Below are 25,789 nucleotides of genomic sequence, written 5' to 3' on the forward strand. Positions count from 1 at the left end.
GTATCAGCATAATAGTTAAATATTATTGCGTAGTATTAACTCAACTAGTATTTGTTTATACTTTCAATATATTAAACGAAATTTGAAGTTTCTTATTTTTATCTCTGTCCGGTTTTTTGTGATGTATCTTTCTAAGTGTTTAATAAGTGTAAAAAGTTAATATTGCGAATTCCAAAAATGAGCATTATTTTCCTTTTATTTTTAAAAACTAGGAGAGACCGAATACATAGAAAACATAATTCTGCTTTAAAACATTTGAAACAAAATTAAATGTATTTTTTTTTAAATGAATTGTTTTTTGATTAAAATTTTATTTTTTTCCTTATTGAGAATTCATATTTTCAATTGTAATCAAATATCTTTTTAACATCAATTTATGACCGTGAAATTTTCCAATCAATACTTCCATTATAAAAAATGAAAAAATATGTTTATCATGATGACTTAAAAAAATTTGTGATAGAAAATTCAACTGAAAATATGTTTTTTGGACACTGTTCCAAGCTAAATGTTCCATTTGACGTTAATTATATACTTTAAAGTATTTCAATGGTAGTTCGGGGTACTTCATGCATTGAAATGGGAAGAGGGTGAGGAATCCATGCCAGTAAAATATAAGTTTTGGCATGATTTCAGTTCCCTAGAAGGTTTTGGAAACAGAGTTAAAAAATTCAGGTCTTGGAAAACTTATTTGAAGATCAAGTTTCAGAAAGTTAATCATCTTTGTATTGCAACTTGAAACTCAAGCTGCAGCTTTAGTTTTCTTAGGATTGCTACTGAATTATTTTAAAACTTGATTTGATATAATGCCCAGAACAATAAAAAATGCTGCTTTAATATTTTTTCTTATAATTTATTTTTTTTATCTGGAAGGTGTGGTAAAGCACACTGGGTCAGCTAGAGTGTTATCAAAGAAATAATAAAAACTGCGTTTTTGCATCGATAAGACTGTTCGATTTATTTTGAATTTAAATATATCAACTGTATCACAGACCATATATAATTTTAACTTCTTTAAAAAAGTAACCATAGATTTCTATTTGATTGTTACTCACTATTCTAAGAAAATTTCACGGATTTTTGAGCAATTTGCAGCAGTCTACAAAATTGTATATTTAATAATAGGACTTGAAATTTTTTAACCAAATGAGACTTATCTTTTGTGATGTTTTCTAAGGAATCAGATGGAGGCCACCGCACGCATCGGGAAATAGAGTTGTTGCTTATTTAACCTTAATTCCCCTACATTTTTCAACTGTTGCAGAGAAGTATATTCGGACTTGAAAATTTTAAACCATGTAATATGATTTCTTCTGAGGAATCGAATGAAGGCTATTTGAGCCACCTCACGCTTTTGGAAATGGAGCTATGGCTGTTTGAACCCTCATTTTCCCTACATTTTTGAATTTATTCAGATATAAATATTATAGAACTAGAAAATGTTGATCCAAATAAGACTAATTTTGCGTGGTTTTGCAAGGAATTTTATGAAGGCTATTTCAGTCTTCGCACGCATCGAAAACTGGAGTTATGGTAATTTTACTCCAAATTTCACAACATTTTTCAATTAATTAAGAAAAGGCTTGTTCGGACTTGAAAATTTTGAACCAAATGGGACCTTTCTAATGTGATGTTTTCCGAGGAATCGAATGAAGGCTATCTGAGCTATCACACGCATCAGAAACAGCAGTTATGGCTGGTCTTACCTTCAATTTAAAAAAAAATTCGGAAAAATGCATTTTTGCACTTAAAAATTTAAAACCAAATGAGACTCAAACAGCCTTCATTCCATTCCGCGGAAAAATCACAGATAAGTTTGATTAGGTTCAAAATTTTTAAGTCCAAACCAGTGTTTTTTCTGGACTGTTTAAAAAAATAAAGGCGAACTGGGGGTTAAAAAGGCACTATATCTTGGTTCATTAGCTACTGATCCATTTAAAACTATGTCCAATCGATTGTTCACTAACGGAAAGTATATTTTCGTAGATTTGGTTCGTTTGGAAGGAGAAGATATTGAATTTCTTTGCACTTTCTACACTTTTTCCCCATTGTGCATTGAATCTCGGAAAATTCAATATCATGGCGTAATCTGAATCCTTCATAGCAATAAAAAAAATTCAAAATCAGTATTGAGTTTTCATTTATTGTCTAGTTTATCAGTTTTTTATGATGGATTTTACTTATTACGGATATATAGGATATTTAAACATATCATATCTCCGAAACTGGATGAGATAGTCAAAATCTGATAATAGATCCGAATTATAAACGCTTAAATTATGGACTAAAAATTCATCTTAAATAGATCAGCAAGAATGAATTGTATAAAATAAATTTTATGGATTATTTGTTTTGTTTTTTTCAACTGAAATTGCAACAATAAAAGAAATTTCTGCATTCGGGCAACACTTCCACGCGCTCCAAGCGGATGGGTTGGAAGAAAAATTCCAAGCAGAATGATTTATTGCGTAGAACGTCAGGAGTGAACTTCCCCGTTCCAAGTGAAAGTATGGCGCAACAAGGGCAAAATTGGAGCAGAACCAGAAGAGGACGGGTTGTTTGATGTGATACCAATGCAAGGGTAGCTGCCCATTTGTTTGTTGTTAGCAATTTTTGACTTTGAGTTTATCCGGAAACTTTTCAAATGTAAATTTTTCCTAACACAACTTGGAAGAGAAACTTTAAACTTGATGTTTGTTTTCAATCAAAACTTTCCCGGACTTTACCCTAGTCGGGGTTTTGTTTTTCCCGATCTGAAGGAGTTTGGTGCTAAAGTATCCTGTCGAAATTAACAGGAAAAGTGGCAGTTTGATTGGAAGAATTATCAAGCCTTATTTCATTATCATATCGAATGGCGTTCGAGGCAAAAAAGAGTGTCACTTTTAGTTTGTGGTACAAGCCGAGTTTTGCCTTGAAAGAAAATGTAATTTCCAATGGAATACTACACCAGAATGGGAATGTGGGAATAACATTCAATTCAAATCCCTTCCAAAGAGTATGAAATGCGAAACCTGTGTCTATTGCTCTCCAGATTTGGAAATATGATTTAAAAACATCATTTAAGCTTAAGTTTCAGCCATCAAAATACCAAAGGATTGTTCAATCAGGAAGAAAAATGATTCCATTCAAAGCACAGGCTTTGCTATCTGCAAAACAACCCCTCCATTATACCATTATCTATCGGTAAACCATCTCCGAAGCCTTCGAAGCCAAACGAATGACAGCTGCGGAATTTTTCCACTTCCGTTACAAACAACTTTACGGTGTCATTCCAGCAAATTCCGAAAAACCAGCAATGGAGTTATTTTACGACAAGAATGTAATAAATCAACGCTCTGTTTCCTGTCGGGAGCTACAATTTTCCCCGGAATAAAAACCATGAGATAATTATCTTTGAGGCATTTAGCTTTGTATGGGTCTAGCAAACAGTGGAAACAAAAAGTGAATCTCAAATCTCAGCTGCATTTAATATGAAAGAAACATCTGGAGGTAGACAGAAAAGAACTTCTGCCACCACCATCGTGAGCCTGAAGGATAAAAACCAAACAGCAGACATTCAGCAGGACGCTTATTGTCATTTTCACCACACCGGAAGCTCGCGGAAAAAAGTCCAAAGAGAAAATTTAATGGAAAAAAGAGTTCCCCCATCCTTGGCATAATTAGTGAAAAAGCGGATCCGCACGACAGTACAGACGCAAAAGTTGAATGAATTGTGTTGTCAGAATTTTTCAAATGGAAGTTTTTATAGTGAAGCATTCAACAATTATGAACTTAACAAAACATTCAGACGATTATTTTCTACCAGATGTGTCATGCATAATATCTTCTCAAGTATGAGTATATCGTCTTTCAAAGATTTAGAGAACAAATTCATTCCAGCGCGCTCAATTGAAAGAACGGATGTTTTTAAAAATAATACCATTTACTGAGGGAACATTATCAAAAAAAAAAATGGATTCCTGTCCAACCTGAGACAAAACTTGTCGAAACATCTCGAGTTAAGCAGAGATTGCGGGTTCAAGGTTTTCAGTTCAAAAACATAACAATTTTTTATGGCTCCCTGTGCTAACCTGATCTTTCACTTTTTTTAAATGGAATTTTGTTAATATATTGTTTATTCGATTGTGACAAATTTTTGAAGATTATTGTTACCCCGAGCATGCGTTGTCTAAAATATTTAATATTTTCTAAAATCGTTTATGACTTTTCATCTGTTGTTTTGTATAAACTTTGCTCTTCAAATGCAGTTATGAGGTTTAACTTTAAAAAGCTTTTCTTTGAAGCATGGATGTCGAAATTATAATATTTTCAAGCTTTTTTTTGAAAAAAAAACATGTCAATTTCTCAAAGAATAAAAAACGTTAGATCTTACAAGGGTTTGGTTTTTGGTAGGACGGTTTTTGATAAATTTCCAAAGTCTTACGTGCTTACGTAATTAGTGAACGGCCCCTAGGTAAAGAAATGTAGGGACAATTTTTCTCAATTGTTACTAATTTCTCTCATTCAAAACGTATCTGAAATTAAAATGTGAATGTATTTTTTCTATTATTTACAGTTGAGTTCTTAAGATTTTTTGAAGTTGACTGTGTTATATCAGATGTCTAAAGCTAAAGTCATTCCAAAATCTAATTCAGTCCTATTTTCACATGCGTTTACAAGGAATTATTGATTTTTTTTGTTCTTTTTAACGAATTCATGATAAGACTGCAAAACAAGAATTGAGGTTTTGAAACACAGTAAAGAATCTCTTACACAAATTTATTTTACCCTCAATTATCATTATTTTAATATAAATCATGAAACTTCAAATCATCCTGTGTTATGAAATCAAAAAAATAAAAATTTATATTTATTGGCACTGAACGCAAACTTGTATTTTTCTATCAACTCTCGTTTTCGGAATAACTTTTGAACATACGAGGTAAAAATTCGTTGAAAAAGTTTTCCTAGCTAAAGCAAAAGTTTAGAATATCTGTTGAAGTGTGAGTAAACAACGCAGGTTTGTGTTGGAATTGAGTTAAACTTCATTTATTTCCTTCGTCAAGTCCTTATACAATAACTCAATTCTATAGCGATTATCATCTTGTCCCTCAAAACTAACTGATTTCCAAACTCAGAATCAGTTCTTATTTCCTATCGGATTCTGAGATATCCTCTCAGAATAAACTGCCAACACTGCTGAGTTACTCTGAACCACATGCTGTGTTGGCTAAGTTGATCGTGTATGATGACAACATTTGTATTGTTGTCATCATCATCGTTGATCATTGGTTGTCAAATCGTTATTGTTCTCAATATGCAAATGGACCGAACAAAGGGAAAGAGAAACCAAAACAAATCAATGTGGTTTTGGTTTCTCCCCATGGAGAATTGGAATCGTTCGAATGGCCAGGACGAATATTTAGAGGACCCTAAAAACCGTAATCATCAACACCTCCCCTCAATTCGCAAGTTGAGAATGCTGAATAGCCTTGCCCTCGGTAACACCTTCATGAACACATCAGCTGGCTGATCCTCAGTCGAGACATGTCGCAAAGAAAGCTGACCTCTTCTTATGGTCTCTCTGATGAACGCGTACTTGACATCCAAGTGTTTCATCCACTGATGGGTCCGCGCCTCCTCCAGGTACTGGATACATGAAATGTTGTCCTCCATCAAGGTAAAAGGAATGCTAACCACATCCAATTCACCTAAGAAGTTTGCTAACCACAAACCTTCCTTTACCGCATGGCACAACGCTCCAATCTCAGCTTCGATCGATGAGAAACTGACCGTCTGCTGACGTCGTGGTCAACAAAATTAGATTCCCGAAGATCATGAATGCATATCCCGATACAGACCTTCGATCATCGGAATCGTTAGCGAAATCTGCTTCCGCATATCCAATTAGTGGATCAGAGTTCGCGTTTCTGCGGAATACCAACGCCGTATCGGTCGTACCTCAAAGGTGTCGCAGAACACCCTTCAGGCCTTTCCAGTACCTATCCGCCGGGCTGGCCTGGTATTTGCTAAGTGCGCTAACCGCAGCACAGATATCTGGTCTCGATGATGTCGCCAGATACTGCAAACAACCGATCAACTCCTTGAACGGCTGCTCGGTGATTTCCTCACCATCGTTCAACTTCGTCCAGCGAACGTTGGTGTCAAGCGGTGTGCCTAAATACGGGTTTGCAATCGGTCATACTAAATCGCTGCAGAATCTTCTCGACGAACCCTGATTGCGAAATCTCGATTGTACTCCTCTGGATGTCTCGCTTGATGGTCATCCCCAAGAAAGTCTTGACCTCCAACCGATCCTTCATTTGGAATAGCCTTCCAAGCTCGGGTTTTATCCAGATAACCTCGGATACATATTTTCCGGAAATCAGGAGTCATCCACGTAAAGAATGAGGATGAGTCCTCGCTTGCAGGATCGGTAAATGCAGCTGTCACTCTTCAACGGAACAAAACCAAGTTTTTGTATCTCGTCGTCGAATCGCTGATTCCAAGCACGACCCGCTTGTTTCGAGCCAAACATGCTTTTCTACACGACCTTCGATTTGCCGATTTCGTCATTTGGCAACTAAATGAAGATAGCCTCTTCAGAATTTCCGTTGAGAAATGCAGTTTGACGTCCATCTGATGAACGATCATGTACTGTTCATTTGCTAAGGCCAAGACGGTACGAACGCTCTCCATTTTGGCCACCGGAGCATAAGTTTTCCAGTATTCTAGTCCTGGTCTTTGGGAACACCCTTTCGCGACCAATCGAGCGTTGTAGCAACCATCATTTTTAACGGTAAATACCCATTTGGACCATATAGGTTTTCTGTGGCCTGGGGGCAAGCTAACCGCTTCCCTAGTTTTATTTTCCTACAGGGCTGCCTTCGTCGATGGCCGTCTTCCAGGAGTCCCAGTCGTCCCGGCGTTTCAGCTCACTAATGTTTTGAGGTAGCTCCTCATGAATGACTGCGGCTACGTTAGCAACGTACCGCTGAGTAGGTCCTCGAATTCGCTGACTTCGTCTCAGTGCTGGTACAGGATTGTCGGAATCTTGTTCATCATCGTCGACTTCTGGAAACTCCGTACTGCTCCCGTAGTCGCTTACTTCATGATCTTTCACAATCACACTGTTAACCATAGCGTGATCGGGGTCAGCAGGAGGATCGACAGGCTGCTCGGGTATGTGCTCTAGAGTTGACACATCGGCTGACTGCTCAGGTATGTTATCGGGAGCTGTGGTTTCAGGCTCTGGTGGGCTCACAGCTGGCTTCTCGGTGGATGAGGGGAGAGGATCTGCGTATTTCTGTTGTGGTTCCATCAAGCTGGTTTAATTCAAAACCACGTTACGATGAATTTCAATGGATCGGCTCGCACCATTCCAAAGCCTGTATCTGTTATTTGCAAAACCTACGAATATCAGGCGCTTCGATTTGGAATCGAGCTTCTGCCGCTTTTCTTTCGAGATCTGTGCGTACGCTATAGGCACCCGAAAATACGCAGATTTTTTATTTTAGGCCTCCGACCGAACCACATTTCATACGGAGTCTTGTTAGCCACAAGTTCTCGAGTTGGTGAGCGGCTCGTCAAGTACGCAGCGCACAAAACGGCTTCGCCCCACATGGCCTTCGGTTGCTTGCTGCCATGGATCATTGCTCTTGCCTCCTCCATCAGGGTTCGGTTGGCTCGTTCGCTGACGCCGTTCTGCTGCGGAGTACATGAGATCGTGAATACCATCTGAACTCCTTTCTCAGAACAGAATCTTCGAAATTCGTTGCTGATGTATTCACGCCCGTTGTCGTCGCATCGCAGCTTGCATAGCTTGCACAGATTGCTGTAGCCATTGCCTCGTATTGCTTAAATCGCTCGAAGACCTCGCTCTTGTGTTTGAGCAGGTACACGACCATGAAGTGGGTGTAAACGTCAATGAAGGTGACGAAATGTTGAAACTCGTCGAACCTCCATGTACCCACACACGTCAGAATGTACAAGCTCAAGTGGTCTACCCGACCGAGGGAGCTCAGCATTGTGGTATTTGTTTGCTGTCTGTTTTCCGGCCAAGCAGCTTTCAAAGACAGTTTTGTGTTCGAGTTTTAGAGGGGAATGACAGATACCTTCTGCCATTTTGTCGCGAACCAACTGCTGCACTATTTGTTCTGGCTTAGTTTGATTTGCTCTGCGTTTACATTTACAAATATGTTTACATTTACGATATACAAATTACGACAATTTTTCATCAACATTTTTTCGCAGTGAATATTATAGATTCGCAGGTTATTCTATAAATTTTTAGCAAAATTGGTTAAAAGTTTTCATTCTTTTTTTCTTGTTTCATATTTTTCGAGATACCGTAAATCCTATAAATTGAGATTCAATCAGGCTTAATTTGGTTTGTAGTTGGAGATTTTTTATACAATTTGAAATCAAATTTTAAAGATTTAGAATATCTATTTTTCGAAGACTTACAAACAAACACCTCTCCCGATAAAATTATAGCATTAAAAAAATGGGTTATTTTATATGAAAGTTTAACTTTTTTTTCTTTTGTATAGGTATAGTTTAACAGTAGTTTTATGGTCATTATATGATAATTTTTGTATATTAAAAAAACGGACATTTTCTATGAGAAAGTCTGTATAGAACAAATGGCTAAAAACCCTACAGTGACAACCTACAGTGAAGCGAGATTTTGAATTATGATTCTGATTAATTTTAAGAAGAGAAATCACCGTGAGTTTGTTTTATGAAATTAATTTGCGGCTTTATCGGTGAGGGTTAAAGAGTTGAAATGAAAGACGGATAGAATATCAGAAGAAAATTCTAAGATGGTGAAAAGAGCGAAGAGCATTTGAAATAGAAGCTTGACCACATACTAAATTCTTTGTCCCACACCAATTAACTGTATTGAAGAAGTAGTACCCATTAGAGAAGGCACTACGTTTTTCGATACAGTTAATTAGTTAATTGTTTTGGCACCGGAACACTTTCGGACACAATTTGGAAAACTCGCGAATTTAAACTTTGAATTCAACTTAAGATTCAAAACACTTTATTTCGATTTCGATTGGGGGGTTTTATTTTTACGAGGTGTATAGCACGGCGGATTGGTTTGATCTGTTGTTTAAATTGTGTTGTACACAAAGTGGCGAAACAGAGAATTGTATATAAACCAAAAGTTCCCTATCATTCCAAACAAACACATTTTCATATTGTTCGAGTATTAAATTTGGAGAGAAAAAAGCATAAACTAGCAGTAAACACTCTCTTTCGCCTTCCATGAACAGAGCTCATTTCTTCTGAGAGGTGTTTTAGATGTGTTTCGGGATGGTCTATATTCCCGTCATTTTCTTTGTTCCTATACCACTAGGCGGTGAGATTATACTCAAACATATGCCGCCCGCCTTGAAATCTCATTTCAAAACTATAACGGTATTTGTTTACTTTGGGCCACTTGTGTTTCCTTCTAACAGTACTTTCCTACTCTTGCTGCAAAACAATACATTGCAGTTTGTTTTGGTTACTCTTCGTTCCCTGAACCTATTTCGCTGTGAAGAGTATAGTGTAGAGAGTGTAGGAGTGTAGTGTAATATGGTTTGATCACTGGTTTGATGTTGCTGAACTGGAGCCGTTCGTACCGGGTGAAAGTATCGTTCGTTACGGATGGAATCGATGCTGCTGGCTGCTCCTGACGATAGTGTGGACCTGGAACTGGCAAGGTAAGGACCAGACGTACTAGTTTCCTCGGAGTTCAGTGAAAATGCAAACGGCATAGCGCAGTTTCTGCCGATAATATTGTTTTCAACAGTATCAATGATGAGTGATGTTCTGTTTTGTTTCTTTTTTTTTTCTTTTCGAGTCGTCTCTCTACGAGTGGTGCTGCGGTGATGGATATGAAAACGGAGTTTAATGCATTCAACCGGTTAAGTGCCCTAAATTAGCTCTGGAACTTTGCAAGGATGGCACAGGGTTGGGTGCTCGTAGAAAATCATGCAAAAAGGTAAGTTCCGAAAACTTTTTTGGTTTACGTTGTTGTCAATGCCGTTATTGTCCAACCGTAGGTTCTGTTGCTGATTGGACCAATTCATGAGATGTTGTTACTTCCCATCTCGATGCTCGATAAACTGGCTAGTTTGTCGCGGGCCGGAGGGAGTCGATGTGGATCCGAATCTGCCCAGTGGAACGTCGCACAGAGGAGTATGTGAGCTGTAGGATTGGCAGCACTCGGAACACCATGCATGGCTAAACTTCATAGTTGGACCCGAACAGGAGGTTAGTCAGCAGATTACTGCAATGAATCTAGCAGGCTGCTGGAGCGCATGTTGTGTGGCTTAAGTGGTGTAGCGCTGATTTAGTGGTGCTCACGACGCTCTGGTGCTCTGGCGCAACCAGAGGATGATCTGTGGACCCCGACATGGATTGTGTACGGTATCTCTCTCTGGATGCTAGTGCTCCAAGACTGCTCGATGATTGTGTGGGTGTTGCGTCAAATCTCAATCGACCGATGGTGGGGTACCTGGATGCAGGGGGAAGTGCTTAGCATGATGGTTATGTTTAAATAAATCAGGACTTCCCTGGATGCGGAGGCAAAGCGCCTCCGCTCACGCTCATAAGAACGTCTGATGATTTTTTGGTAGACCGATGACATTCTCTTCACTTCTTCGGGGCTCTTTGGGTGAAGCAAGGTTGTACAAAGGAGCAAGGTAGGAGCATTTCATGCTTCTGACGGTGAATCATCAAACGGCACGCTTTTCAGGCGAAATTATTTTCAACACGATAATACTTTTCAAAGATGATTCTTCAAGCGATTTCAATGCCTTCTTGATTTGGTTAGAGTTGATGTTTTCAGACGATGGGATCCTCGATCCGATAGGATTTTGTTTTTTAAATGACATGAGAAAACCTCAAAGCAATATGGATGAACTTAAAACGTGATGGCTATGTTTCTTCAAACGGTATGCGTATAGTTCTTCAGCTTATGATGAACTTCAAAGGCTTTTGTAGGGTACTAGAAGCGAATAAGATACTCCAAACGACAGGGTAAGTGCTCAAAAGGGTATGAATGTATGACGGTTCTTAACATGACATGATTCTTCAGAAAGCAAGATTCTTCAAAACATACGATACTTAAAAAAGCATGGTTCTTAAAGCGATTCTTAGTACTTAAAGCGGTGTGGGTGGCGGACTTAACTTCAATTATTTGCTTTAGTTTTTGATCAAATGTCATGACCGTTTCTTTGCAAGACTATGAATACTTTCTACGTTAGGATTTCAGTGACAAAAATTCTGACTCAATCATACAACTTTCTTTTTGAATGAAATTCAACTGAATTTATTCCCTCTGACTTAAAATCTGACGACATTTTTGTTCAGCAAACCCTTGCTGTAATTTGGCACAAAGTTGTAACGTAGGTTATTCAAAAAATGAGTACCTCTTGACTCATTTAACTGACACAAATCTGACTTATTCTTGGGTAGGGCAGTCTGCTTCAACTCTGACTGTAGGTGCATAAATAAAGTTCGAGATCTCAACGCTGCGTGTTTCGAGCTCCTAGAACCACGTGAGCTGCTTCTGTAGGTGCTTGTAGGGCGAACTAAGGTATGTGAAACGTTTTGCGGACACTCGACCATTCGACCTGACACAATCCAACCAAAAACTGTGTTTTGTAACGTGGGACCATTCGTGATCTTTCTTCGTTCATTCCTCAACAAATCTGTGTAACATTCAGCACCAATGATGACATCGATCCGCTTTGACTCATGGAAGTTAGGATCTGCTAGCAAGGAGGAATCGGGAATCGACATGGACGGAGGATGAAACGATGACGAAGGTAGCTGCAGCGTGAGTTTGGGCAACACAAAGAACTGCATAGTTTGTCGGAAACCAGATATTTTTGGCGAACGTGAACAGACTTCAGAACGTATGGTTTTCGTTGACACTGACTCAGACGACCCAATACCCTGGACTGATAAAAACGTTGGTGTTTCTTCGAGCTTCAGCTTTCTCGAAAACTCTTCAGTCATCAGACAATGCTGCGAACAAGAGTCCAGCAGGGCTCTAGCCGTCAGAGCGTTACCATAGCGGTCTTTTATCTTGATAAGAGCGGTAGGAAGCAGAGTATTCGATGCAGGCTTAACAGATAGTGCTACGTAGCTTTGGCTTGTGCTTGGCATAGGTGAATTGATTTGTGTGGTTGTGTTTGGTGAATTGTGTGTTGCATTTAGTGGTTGAGTGTGTGTTTCCGTAACTATTGGCATGGTTTGTTGTCTTTGCTGTTGATAGGCTTGCTGTGGATTAATATGGGTGCTTTCTAGATTAGTGGGTTGTGCATTTGACAGTTGACTGAGTCTCGGATTCGACGGATTTGGAACGGAGGATCGCGTAGCATGCAACATAGTGTGATGCTTTTGTTGACACAACCGACAACTGCTACGAGTGCAGTTCAGCGCAAAATGACCAGGCTGCAGTCAATTTCTACAGACTCGACTTCGATTGGCGGCTTCAACACGTTCTGATATCTTCAATCGAAGGAATCTCTGGCAGTGAAACGGTGAGTGCCACGTTTCACTACAAAATGGACACTGGTTTGAGGACTTAAATGTCGTGTAGCTCGCTGATTGGGTTCTTGGCTGATGATGATCTGGTATGTTGTAGCGGGGTTCTTTCATCGGGGCAACTGACTGTAGAACGGAGCAGTAATTGCGCAAAAACTTCTTCATGTCCTCGTATTTTGGAACCTCCTTACTGTTGTGTTGAGTTTCCCAGTTTCTCAGAGAGACAGGGTCTAGTCGCGAGTGCAGCATGTGCGCTAAAATGGTGCTCCAGCCATCAGTGTCTTCGCCGACCTTCTGCAGCATCATAAGATTCTTTTCGAATTCAGATATGAGATTGTTGATGCTCTCATACCCCTCTTTTCTGATCGGTTCGAGGGAAAATAGTGCGTCTAGGTACGCCTTCACTATCAGCTTCTTATTCTCATAGCGCTCTGTCAGAATCTCCCAGGCGACAGTGTAATTGACGTCTGAGAGTTCGATAGAGATAACTTCTTCGAGTGCTTCGCCGCTTAACGATGACCTGAGGTATGAAAACTTTTCCATGGGTGCGAGTTGTCCGTTGTTGTGGATCAAACTTTGAAAACTGTCGCGGAATGAAACCCATTCGCGAAGTTTTCCACTGAAACTGGGCAATCGGATTTCTGGCAGCTTAACTCTCGACCCCATGGAGGCATGGCTTTCACGATGAAAGGAGTTGTCGTCATGTGAAGCTTGTTCACGTTTATGTTGAAGTTTCGATAGAGCACCCTTCAATCGGAAGAAACGATCTTCAAAACTCAGCAGCAGCATGTCGTTTTCTTCGTCACGTTGGGCTTCTGCTTCATCTTTGGCGTCGCCGTAGAGCTCCTTGGCCTTCTTCTCTTCACTTTCATAAAAGATCAGCTCGATTTTACTGCGCACTTCATGAAATTCGTCGAACACAGGCTCCAAGGCTCCGAGCCTTGAAGCAATCTGACACTCATCACGATCTGGTTCATAATTCTGCACGAATCGGTCAACACTGTCCATGAGAAGCACTATTTGCCTCTCTCTCTTTTGTAGCAACTTCAACTGAACGTTTTTCGCCATTCTGACTGGAAATACTGTCAACTTCTACTTAAATTTCAAAAACTCTGACGTTTCAGAGCTGAAAAAGCAGCGATTCAACCCAAATTGGGGAAAACGAGAAACCAATTTCCAATTTCCGAAATATCTGACAAACTTGGACCAAATTTGTCCAAAACTGACGAATTTCTGACTCAAATACTGACGTAGGCGAATTTATTGTTGAAGTTCAGGAGTTTATTTTCAAATTCAGACGAAATGTCGAATGTTTTTCGATTTCTGACAATCAGACACCTTTGGACCCGATTCGTTCAATACAGAATTACTAATAACTGACTTAAGCTTTCAATTTCTGACGAAATCAAACTTGTACCTTCAGACAAGTTCTTGAACTGACACGTTGTTTCTGATTCAGGCTTAATTTCTGACAATTGTTAGGACGATTTGTAAACTGACTCAACCGCTGACAAGTTTCAGACCAAATTTCTTACAAAAACTCAAATATCAACTCAAACTCAATTCTGAACAGTTGAAAACAAAACTTAAGAATTTAGACACAAGCTTAGGTTTTGATTCAGACTTAATTCTGACAAGTTTCAAACAAGATTTCCAACAATTTTCACTTAAGAATTCTGACACAAGCTTAGTTTCTGATTCAGACTTAATTCCGACAAGATTCAGAAACGATTTCCAACACAAACTTAATTTCTTATTCAGACTTAACTCTGACAAGATTTCCGACTCAAACTTAATTTTCTGACAATTCAGACTTGATTGTGATAAGATTTCCAACTCAATCTTAAATTCTTCAGCAAACTTGTATTTTCTGACAAACTCATACACCTTGGACCCAATCCGTCCAGTACTGAATAATTCTGACCAAAATATCTGACTTGCACCTTCTGTGCTGCTGACTTGCACCTTAATGTGCTCTGACATGCACCTTATGTGCTTCTGACTTGAATATTTGCACTTTAATTTGATCAACTCAACGTTCCATCCGATCGCGACGCGAATTTCGAGACTAGCAACCCGATATTGACAGCAGCGAGTGGGCACAACCAGTGTAAAAATAGCAAAGTAAAAATGCCAATGAATTACCAAGACCAATTTTTGTTAGCGGACAGGGCACACACTTCATGCAATCAAAGATCAATTCACAATCAATTCTTTATTTTTAGCACTATTTTTGGCCGCATGCATCAAGCCAGTAAATACTTCCTGCTTAATTAATTCCAAAAAGCTGCTCCTTCAGACGTTGCGTCGTTTGCTGGTTGTAAATCAGCTGTCCTCTGGTTCGCTGCTGTTAGATCAGCTGTCCTCTGCCTTGTTGCTGGTCAGTATTCCTCAACGATTCTTTGCGCACTTATTGTCCGAAATTGCAATGGCTGACACTGGAGTCCGATGCACTTAACTGCATCCAAGCCAAGCGTTCAAAGTGCACTTGCTTTGTTAGCGTCAACAATCACTTGAGTTCAATTGTTCAGCACTGCGATGGCGAAATTGTGAGCGCAAAATGGTTCACACTTTTGCTACTCGGCCGATCGGCGGTCTTCACTTAAAGTCCGTTTTTATGTTCCAGAACCACTTTCCGGACGGTCATCCGGCTCGAAGGACCAAATGTTTTGGCACCGGAACACTTTCGGACACAATTTGGAAAACTCGCGAATTTAAACTTTGAATTCAACTTAAGATTCAAAACACTTTATTTCGATTTCGATTGGGGGGTTTTATTTTTACGAGGTGTATAGCACGGCGGATTGGTTTGATCTGTTGTTTAAATTGTGTTGTACACAAAGTGGCGAAACAGAGAATTGTATATAAACCAAAAGTTCCCTATCATTCCAAACAAACACATTTTCATATTGTTCGAGTATTAAATTTGGAGAGAAAAAAGCATAAACTAGCAGTAAACACTCTCTTTCGCCTTCCATGAACAGAGCTCATCTCTTCTGAGAGGTGTTTTAGATGTGTTTCGGGATGGTCTATATTCCCGTCATTTTCTTTGTTCCTATACCACTAGGCGGTGAGATTATACTCAAACATTAATAATTAACTGTATCGAAAACAAAGAACATGGGACAAAGAATTTAGTATGTGGTCAAGCTTCTATTTCAAATGCTCTTCGCTCTTTTCACCACCTTAGAATTTTCTTCTGATATTCTATCCGTCTTTCATTTCTACTCTTTAACCCTCACCAATAAAGCCGCAAATTAATTTCATAAAATAATGATTAATTATTCAGTTTTTCCATTTCTTTGCTATGAATTCCAGCATATGAGAGCAAGGTACACTCAGAAAACTCTTCACATGAACGCTACGTGAAAACACGCATGGATTTTTGTCACCATGAAAATCATGAGTTATCTACGTGAATTTCAGGTAGCAAACAGAGCTCGTGCAGCAAACAAAATTCACGTAATTTTCATATGAGTTGTTGATGAATTCCACTTGTGAATCGAATGTGAAAAGGGGTTCGTTCTCTATGTGCAAATCACGTAGATTTCATTGAAATGCGAATGTAGTGGCTTATTTTCAAATCTTTAATTAAATGAAAAAATATTCTGATTTTGCTGGTTAACTTTATTAATTCGAATAAACAACACATGCACTTTTTATACTGACACTTTTTGCAATGCATTTAATAATCTTACACAAATTAGTTGCATATTTTGCATTAAGTTTGTCCTTTTAGCGATTTACTGGTCGTCTCTGATGATTCATTTTCAAATCCTGATGAAACAAGAAAGATCTAAAGAGCAACCACAAAACAACAAAATTATTGCTTACGAAAAGTTAGCTTTTCCCTATAACGAGAGCCCCGACACACTTCCGTTTCGTTAGCGGATGGCTTAAGCGCCACTTCCTTACGGAAGACCACCCACCTAGTCTTGGTTTGCCCAGCTGAATGAGACTCGGACGTGAGTTCCTTTTTTTGGTTCCCTATTTTGGGAAAGAAGCAGAAGGGTCTCTGAAAAGGGATCCGTACTTCGGCTTCGAATTCGAATCCGCCTCGAAAACGAGAACAGCCCGCAAAATCACGGAAAGGGGGATTATTCGTTGTTCGCTCAAAAGTTGAACTAGAGAAGTCTGAAAACTAACGGACGAATTCCCACCCTCTTAACTTGATCAGGAATGAGAAAAGACCGTGATTGGATTCGCAGCCAATCACCGCAGTAAACGAATAAAAAGCAACAACGAATAACCTGTGACCCCTTCCCAATGCCCCAATTATGTCATCATCCCTCTAGTGTTTCCGGTCCAAAATACCTGAGACGATTTAGTTAGGTACATTCATTGGATCCTTTTTATTTCGGACTCTACTGTCGTGTGTTCGTTTACAATGTTGTGTGTCTGTTTCGATTTTCTGCTGTTAGTGCTGGTGGAGACGCTTGGTTTTTCATTCCTTTACGGTGCGCTCGATCGTTAAAATTTTCCCCATACAAATGGTTTGAATTTTCTTTGCGGGGGTGGAAATAGGCTACTTTTCCGGCTCGCCAGTCCAAATTGCATCGATTGCACGTAAAATTATCGTCATAGGACGAAGTTTGCAAATTGCAACTTAAGCGACTTTAGTTGCATGCCGTTCAGAAGAAATGTACATGTACATTGAGCGATCAATCGCTAATAAACAAAGTTGGCCATAGGTGAGTACTCACGTTATTTCCTTATACTAACGGGCAAATTAGGGAAGAATGCCACCTAGTGGTAAATTCCTGGCAAAAAAAAAAAAAAAAAATTATACTAACGGGGGTTTTTGATGTTTCCCCGGTTCTGCTGCCAAGTGCGGTGAACCTCCGTTTTTTTTGTCTAGGTTCGACTGTTCCTTTTCGGTTCGGAGCTGGTGGCGAATAGAAGTTCTCTGGATTTTCCTGGCTAAATCTTCGGTGGGGTTCATCGGTTTGGCTAATTCCAGCGAATTTCGACGTATCTTGATTGTATCGAAACAGGTAAGTGACTACTAAAACAAACCAATAAACGTTTTTATGTTTTTAGGTGGGTGAGCAGATTTCCTAATCAAGAGTGCCCATCCGGGTTGAAAGTAGAAGTTCTTCGAAAGTGGTGCTGATGCCGATCAGGGACGGTCAGATGGTTCTGCCAGAGGATTGTGGTTGCCTGACAACGCCGCACATGGATTCCGACAAAAGAGCGCTCCCTCTTGCCCGTTTACCGGAAGCTAAAATTGTCCTAAAAAGTTAACCGTGAGTTCATTTTTCATGTTTTCTTACTAATCTAGCTTAAGTACTACCTTATCTAAGTCTTAGGGAACTAGGATACTAACAGCTAAGCTATGTACAATTACGCGAATCGATTCCGTTCGGTTTTTTTTTTTTAACAATTGGATCGGCTTAGACTCACTCTGCGCTTGAAGTGGTCTCTGTTAGGACGATGTCGATTTGTTTCGGTACCCTCAGCTCGGAGAGCATAGGGCCTTTCCTCGCGAGTCCGTCGAAGTAAGAATTTGTTCCCAGATGGTATTTTGTTTCGATTATTGGTCCCGTTTACGTTGCATAGCTGTTAAATGAATTGGTCTAGTGTCTTGAATTGGTTTTTTCGGTTCCCTCAGCGTAGGATTAACCTAGGTTGTTTCTCGCGAGTCCGTCGAAAGTTTTTTTTTACCCTTCCGGTGTTTTCTTTTTTTTTAGTTTCCTCTTGAGAAGGGGCATAGCTTAAAAAAATAAAAAAAAAAATCTACGAAATTACGAATTAGGAGTTGTTCGTACTTTTAGGCTGGTGGAAACGTTTGAGCACCGTACTGTGGAAAACTCCTATTCGTTTTCCGGAAGGATTTTCGAGCTCGTAGGTGTTTGGTAGTTTGTACGGGTTCCTACGTACGGCTGTTGTGTTCTGAAGTTCGGTGTCGTGTGTCCTTGGGTTGCATATAAAGGTGTTGCACCGTCGGACCAATAATCCTCCTCGTCCAACTCGATGGCGTTTAGTGGTCTGCGATTTGAGGATTCCGTCTGGTGGTGCTGCAGGCTATAATCGGTCGCGTCTATCCTGTGGTTCAAAGTTGTAAGATGTTCTAGATCCTGGATTTCGGTGGTCGCCAATCTCGAGTGATAGTGGTGTCGCATGTTGTCCCATACCACTTCGAACTTTCTTCGTCGCGATAGTGGCTGGGTAAGCATGCGGTTCATTTTCTCGATTTCAGAAAGGAACGCCACAAACGTCTCTCCTCGTAGCTGCTTCCGTTCTTGGATTTTATACCTAATACCTTGGTCCCTGTTGGGGTTTCCAAAGCGTTGTGTTATCCTAGTCTCAAAGTTTTCCCATGTGTTAAAATCGTCGACGAAGGTAAAAAACCAATCTGCTGCGGTGCCCTCCAACAGCATGTGGATATCTCTCAATAGCGTCTGTTTCGACACCCCTTCGCGTTCTGATAATTTATTCGTCTTGTACAGAAAGTTTTCGACTGTTAACGCTTTAGGGTCCCCGTTGAAACGGATTTTACATTTTTTTTTTCAACTTAGACCATTACATCTAGGAATTCCTTAGACATTTTTGGTAAATTTGTTACCCAATCAAGCTTTTATACTTTGAGCTATTTTTTTCATCCGGAGGGAAATTTTTCAGTAAAGACCTTAGTAGTCTTACGCTAAAAAGGATGCGTTTCTTCCCTAGACCGGAAGATTTGAACGAAGAGGAGATAAATTATGAGCTAATTATTAGGAATCAGCCAGACACGGTCATGAGATCGGATTTGTGTGGTAAACAAAGATGTTTAAGGAAACTCTTTCATAAAGACCGAAAACAATTTGGACAAATTCGAATTCGAAGCCGAATAACGGATCCCTTTTCAGAGACCCTTCTGCTTCTTTCCCAAAATAGGGAACCAAAAAAGGAACTCACGTCCGAGTCTCATTCAGCTGGGCAAACCAAGACTAGGTGGGTGGTCTTCCGTAAGGAAGTGGCGCTTAAGCCATCCGCTAACGAAACGGAAGTGTGTCGGGGCTCTCGTTATATCCCAACACTCGAAATTTTCTATCTTAATTAAAGCTCCAACTGTCGGATACACGAAAAAGATTTTACATGCATGAACAGTAGGGTGTCCCAATATAACATAACTTCTGGGGATCTGGGGGCTCACCCTCCAAATGGTAAATTGGGATGTGCAGAACATACTTTTGTATGGGACCGACTAAAAAAAATCATGTTTAGAGGTTCCGCAAGCGCGATCTTTGAAAAAAGTCCACTTTCAAAAGATTTGATTTTAAATAAATTCTGGATCCAAAAATTTTCATAAAATTTATATATTTTAATTTTTTTGAATTTTGTTTGAATTAAATACCTACTACACGTATAAAATGAAAAATAAACCAAATTTGTATCAAAATGTGAAACAAGCAAGCTATTTCCAAGAAAAAAAATTTTTTGGTCCAAAAATTTTGTATTCAACTGACCAACATGTGTACCAAGCGTAAAATATTTTTGATATCAATGCCATCAAAAGATGCGGATTTTTGTGCACTTAAACTTTGCTGAACAAAACATGTTGTTTGTATCATCGTGTGATGAGCTATTCACGGTTTAATCCTTAATAAAAATCACAATTTTGGATAATTTTTATTTAATTTATCAAATATGTCTTAATAAATACCTACCTTAAATTCAAAATACTTGCAAAAAAGACTTGGATGGTTTAAGGAAGTCATCGGAAGGTCATATGCCAAATTTGAACGGAATCGGACAACAGAAAGGGGTTCCACTGAATCTGAAGTGTGAAAGGGATTCTGAGACATAGTGTTCTAAAGGAGAATAAAAAACTGGTTTTTCAACATACATATTTTTCTTTACCAATCGATTGCTTGATTATGTAAATTTTATTAAAATTTCAACTAATATGAACGTTTCACCTGAGGACTGCAACTCGATTCGACTAAAAACAAAAAAGTTATGGCTGTTAGAATATTGGATTTTGGTCACAAATTGTCCTTTAAAACGCAATGAGTAAAATTTACTCATTATGTGTTAAACGACAATTTGCCACAAACATACAATCTTTGAACAGCTATTACTTTTTTGTTTTAAGTCCAATCGAGTTGCAGTCTGCAGGTGAATTGTTAGTATTAGTTGAAATTTTAATAAAATCTTCAGAATCAAGCAATCGATTGGTAAAGAAAAAAATGTTTGTTGAAAAACCAGTTTTTTATGCTTTTTTAGAACGCTATGTCTCAGAATCCCTTTCACACTTGAGATTCAGTGGAACTCCTTCCTGTTGTCCGATTCCGCTCAAATTTGGCAAATCGCCTTCTGATGACTTCCTTAAACCACCAAGTTTTTTTTGCAAGTATTTTGATTTTAAAGTAGGTATTTATTAAGACAAATTTGATAAATTAAATAAAAATTATCCTAAATTGTGATTTTTACTAAGGATTAAATCGTGAATAGCTCTTCACACGATGATACAAACAACGTGTTTTGTTCAGCAATGTTTAAGTGCCAAAAATCATTGGTAACAAAAATATTTTACGCTTGGTACACATGTTGGTCAGTTGAATACAAAATTTTTGGACCAAAAAAATTTTTTTCTTGGAAATAGCTTACTTGTTTCACATTTTGATACACATTTGATTTTTTTTTTCATTTTATACGTGTAGTTTTTAATTCAAACAAAATTCAAAAAAAATAAAATATATAAATTTTATGAAAATTTTTGGACCCAGAATTTATTTAAAATCAAATCTTTTGAAAGTGGACTTTTTTCAAAGATCGCGCTTGCGGAACCTCTAAACATGATTTTTTTAGTCGGTCCCATACAAAAGTATGTTCTGCACATCCCAATCTACCATTTGGAGGGTGAGCCCCTAGATTCCCAAAAGTTATGCAATTTTGGGACACCCTAATGAACAGTTTTCCAAATAAAAAAGTTCCCACTACATATCAATACGTTCATTGGGACGAATGACTTGAAGAAGTTGAAATCCAACCAAATAAAAAAAACCTACCTAAAATTTTGCGAATCCTTGATTAATTGAAACAATTCGATTCAGTAAAAGGCAATTAACACCTGTTTAATTCTGGAGTACCGATTAATTTTAACTTCGGGCCTTTAGGTTTAAAACGAACAAAATTAACAGAACTATTAACTTTCTGTTAATTAAGTTTTTACAGACATAATTTCAGTCTAGAAGAGGAATTTATTAAATGAAAATAGTAGCTATAAAATACAATTAATTTAATGAGAAGTAACCTTTTCTTCTATCTGCAAGAAAAATATAGTTTGCATTGTGATTTTCTGTTATCATTGAGCTCAGGCTACAAATTGCAGTCAATCAAACTTAAACACCCAAGTAAAGCTCCAGGATTTAAATCTTGTCGGTATTCAAACAAGAACCAAGTGGTATTCATCGGAAATTAAAAGTTGAGTAAACCCCTCCTATAAGCAAACCTCTGTGTCTGGCTGCCAGCAAATATCAGAGCATTCCAATTTCAATCTAACCTTATCCACCCGAAAATAAATCGACTCGACGCTCATTTCGACGTCCTATCTTAAATTAAATTCAAACAACCCAGGTGTTTAGATTTAATTCCGGTATGTTAACACATGCTTCATCCGGTCAAGGTTTTACTCTCTGCTCCGGTGCTATTCCACTTGCTGGATGGCTGGCTGGCTGGCTGGCTGGGGCCACACAAATCCAGCCACCCGAAAATAAATACCACCCACACCCAGCTCATGGGAATACCCAATCTCATTCATACAGACACATTCACAAATTCCTGCACACACGAAACGTTCAAAAGGAATTCGAAAAGTTGCTCTTCGACCGTGCTTCCTTTCAGCAGGAGTCTGGCTCGAGTTCAACCATTTTCCAGATCGGAGAAAATTACCAATTAAATTCACGATTTTGCTTTAGTGTGTTGAAAACGTTTTCGTTTTAACAAGTTTTACATTGTATGAATGATGTGTGGATAAGAAAAATTTAAAAAAATTGAGAAGAATTTGAAAAATAAATCAATGGGAGGTTAGGAAGATTTAAAATGAATAAACTACAGTATTTGCTCGTTAATTGGACGTGTTGGGACCGAAATGAACGCCCGATTACCAAAAATTTCCGGTAACTGAAGGTGCATAGAACATTACATTACTTAAGCAATTTTCGCTGTTTTTTCATAATATTGTCTCTACGAAAACTGACTTTGAATAAGTAAGAAAATAATATGAATAAATTTTCATCCAAATATGTACGTTATGAAACGCCGGATGAGCGCAAAATCTTTCAAGAAAATGTCAAATAACTAAAGTTATTTGAAGAAATTATCCGATTTTAGGATACCGACTAGACTTTTTCTCAAACGTCCAATAACCAACCTTGTCTAATTAAAAATGCCCAATTTACGAGTGAGTACTGTACTAATCAGAACCAATGAAAGTCAACATCTGGTCACAAAATTGACCAGACCGAATTGGAAATAGATTAGATCACCATCCCACAATCAGCTATAGACGATTCGTGTAATTTCAAATTAATCAGGTTTGTTTCTACCCTAGAAAAAAAAAACACCCGTTCCACCTTTCAATAATCGGAAGGACGTTCAATCATTAGGTATATACCTTTTTGGAAAGTGTGGAAGGCCATTCGGAAATTTAAATCACCCTAAGCTGGTGAGGCGAACCTTTTTTTCCTTTCTCTCATCATCTCAATAAACCTAGTTTCCTTCCTTTCCGCTTCGGAGTTTTGTGGGGATCTACCAAAATTGCTTTTTTTTTCTAAGTTAACAGCAAACGTTTTAAAGAAGCCATTTCCCTAGACATTTCAAAGAAAACCGAGAAAAAAAACAAACCGGAATAAAGAAACCCGAAGTCAATTAATCCCGGTTTTTCGAGGAATCGATCAAGGTGATGAAAATTGGACGATTTATTGGAGGTATCGGGATGGGAATGGTTTCCGCTTTAGGGCAAATAGCCAATATCCTCCCCCACACCACGGTTGGTTGTTGGGTCAAATCTTGGGAAAATTAATTGCCTGCTTGCGTTGCCCCATTCGGTTCCGGTTCCGGTCGGTGCAGAAACTTCCAGCTTCCGGTTCGGGGTCGGTCGGTCTCTTGGAAGCCGGCGAAAGTAATTTAGAGATTAGAACGATAAAAAATAAGCGAGGGATTCAAGTTGTTTTGAGCGTTTCAAATAAAAAATGCTAAGTTTTTTATCATATTTTAATTCAAGTTGAAACTTGATTTTATAGTAAAACTAGCTGATCCCGTACGAACTTCGTTTCGCTTTAAATCATTGGTACGTCAAAATGAGTTTAGAAAATGAATTCGAAACATTCTTTCAACAATTTTGGGACAATTTCAATCTAGGCATTATGGCAGAAACATGTCCTATTTGTTTATGTGCACGACTCTTTTGCTTGACCATCACACTTAAATTGGTATCAATTAACTGCCTCGAACAAAATTAATGCACAAAACACTGAACTTTCAATGAAACCCTCTTTTTCTGTCCCGTGGCCCGAAATTCGATAATTAAAACCAATTTTACGTTCCTCACAACTCCCTTGTGCCATTTTTTTTTTTCAAATTATATGTAAAATAACGTCAGGAACTTGAAAACAGTAAACAGTGAATATAGACGCCCCTTTCGCCGACCCTTGACACGGAACATGCTACCTGGAGTCAATTGCTCATAGTTTATAACCCTCATCTGAACATTTTCATCTCAATTCGATGCATGATCACGACAATATCGCGAAAACAGTGAGCAACTAACATGGACGGCCTTTTTTTTCACCACGATTCAAAACTTGACTCCTGAAATCAGTTATCATTTCTGTTAAACTCCCATGTGTCATCAAGAGAATATCGTAAAAACAGTGAACAGATAATAACCCCTTTTGCCGACCCCTGAGTCAAGATTTGAAACCTGAAAGCAAAAGAGCGTCCCTCAAAACTCCTATGCGGAAATTTTCATCTCAATCCAATGTAGAATAACGTCAAAATCGCAAAAACATTAAAGTTGGGTATGGACGACTTCTTCAGTCGCCTTCTGATCCGCAATTCGAAACTTGAAATCGATTGCTCGTCCCTCAAAACACTCATGTGCAAATTTTCATCACAATCCGATGTATAATAACGCCAATATCGCAAAAACATAAATCAGTGAATATGGACGACCCCTTTGGCCGACCCCTGACCCTAAATTTGATAACTGTAATCGGTTGCTCGTCTCTCAAAACACTCATGTGCAAATTTTCATCACAATCCGACGGAAAATAACGTCAATAACGTGAAAACAATATTTGTCTTGTATGGACGACCCCCTTCAGAAGGGGTCTTCCAAAAATCTAAAAACATTTTTCATCATTCCTGGTCCTAATGAGCATCCATGCCAAATTTCAGATCTCTAGCTCTTAAGGCGGCTGAGTCTATAGAGGACAAACAAACAAACAAACAAACAAACATACAGATAATTGCTTTTTATATATATAGACTAGCTGATCCCGTACGAACTTTGTTTCGCTTTAAATCATTGGTACGTCAAAATGAGTTTAGAAAATGAATTCGAAACATTCTTTCGACAATTTTGGGGAAAAAATTCAACAGTGTTTAAAGTCGCTACTATTACTATTACTTGAAATTCAAATTAAAATTTATGTGAGAGTGTTTTCTTCTCGATCGGTTGCAAAATCTAGACATTATGGTAGAAACATGTACTATTTGTTTGTGTGCACGACTCTTTTGCTTGACCTTCACACTTAAATTGGTATCAATTAACTGCCTCCAACAAAATTATTGCACAAAACACTGAACTTTCAATGAAACCCTCTTTTTCTGTCCCATGGCCCGAATTTCGATAATTGAAACCAATTTTACGTTCCTCAAAACTCCCTTGTGCCATTTTTTCTTTTAAAATTATATGTAAAATAACGTCAGGAACTTGAAAACAATGATCAGTGAATATAAACGCCCCTTTCGCCGACCTTTGACACGGAACATGCTACCTGGAGTCAATTGCTCATAGTTTATAACCCTCATCTGAACATTTTCATCTCAATCCGATGCATGATCACGACAATATCGCGAAAACAGTGAGCAACTAACATGGAAGGCCTTTTTTTGACCACGATTCAAAACTTGACACCTGAAATCAATTATCTTTTCTGTTAAACTCCCATGTGTCAATTTTCATTACAATTCTATGCTCAATCAAGAGAATATCGTAAAAACAGTGAACAGATAATAACCCCTTTCGCCGACCCTTGAGTCAAGATTT

At 38.5% G+C, this 25,789-nt stretch overlaps 2 protein-coding genes across 4 annotated transcripts in view; one reads left to right on the plus strand and one right to left on the minus strand.

Annotated features, from left to right (window-relative positions):
• LOC129755641 (5-hydroxytryptamine receptor-like) overlaps window positions 1-25,789 on the plus strand; it is a 443,410-nt gene that overhangs the window by 184,638 nt on the left and 232,983 nt on the right. The window lies entirely within an intron of this gene.
• LOC129752359 (uncharacterized) lies at window positions 12,445-13,599 on the minus strand. Its single transcript, XM_055748148.1, has one exon. It carries the CDS (start codon window positions 13,597-13,599, stop codon window positions 12,445-12,447), a length of 1,155 nt encoding a protein of 384 aa, XP_055604123.1.

This window comes from Uranotaenia lowii, chromosome 3 (assembly GCF_029784155.1).
Source record: "Uranotaenia lowii strain MFRU-FL chromosome 3, ASM2978415v1, whole genome shotgun sequence".
Classification (NCBI taxonomy): domain Eukaryota; kingdom Metazoa; phylum Arthropoda; class Insecta; order Diptera; family Culicidae; genus Uranotaenia; species Uranotaenia lowii.

What these genes read in the sequence shown, in the direction of transcription:
- LOC129752359 (XM_055748148.1), bottom strand. Translation starts at nt 13,599, where the DNA reads ATGGCGAAAAACGTTCAGTTGAAGTTGCTACAAAAGAGAGAGAGGCAA.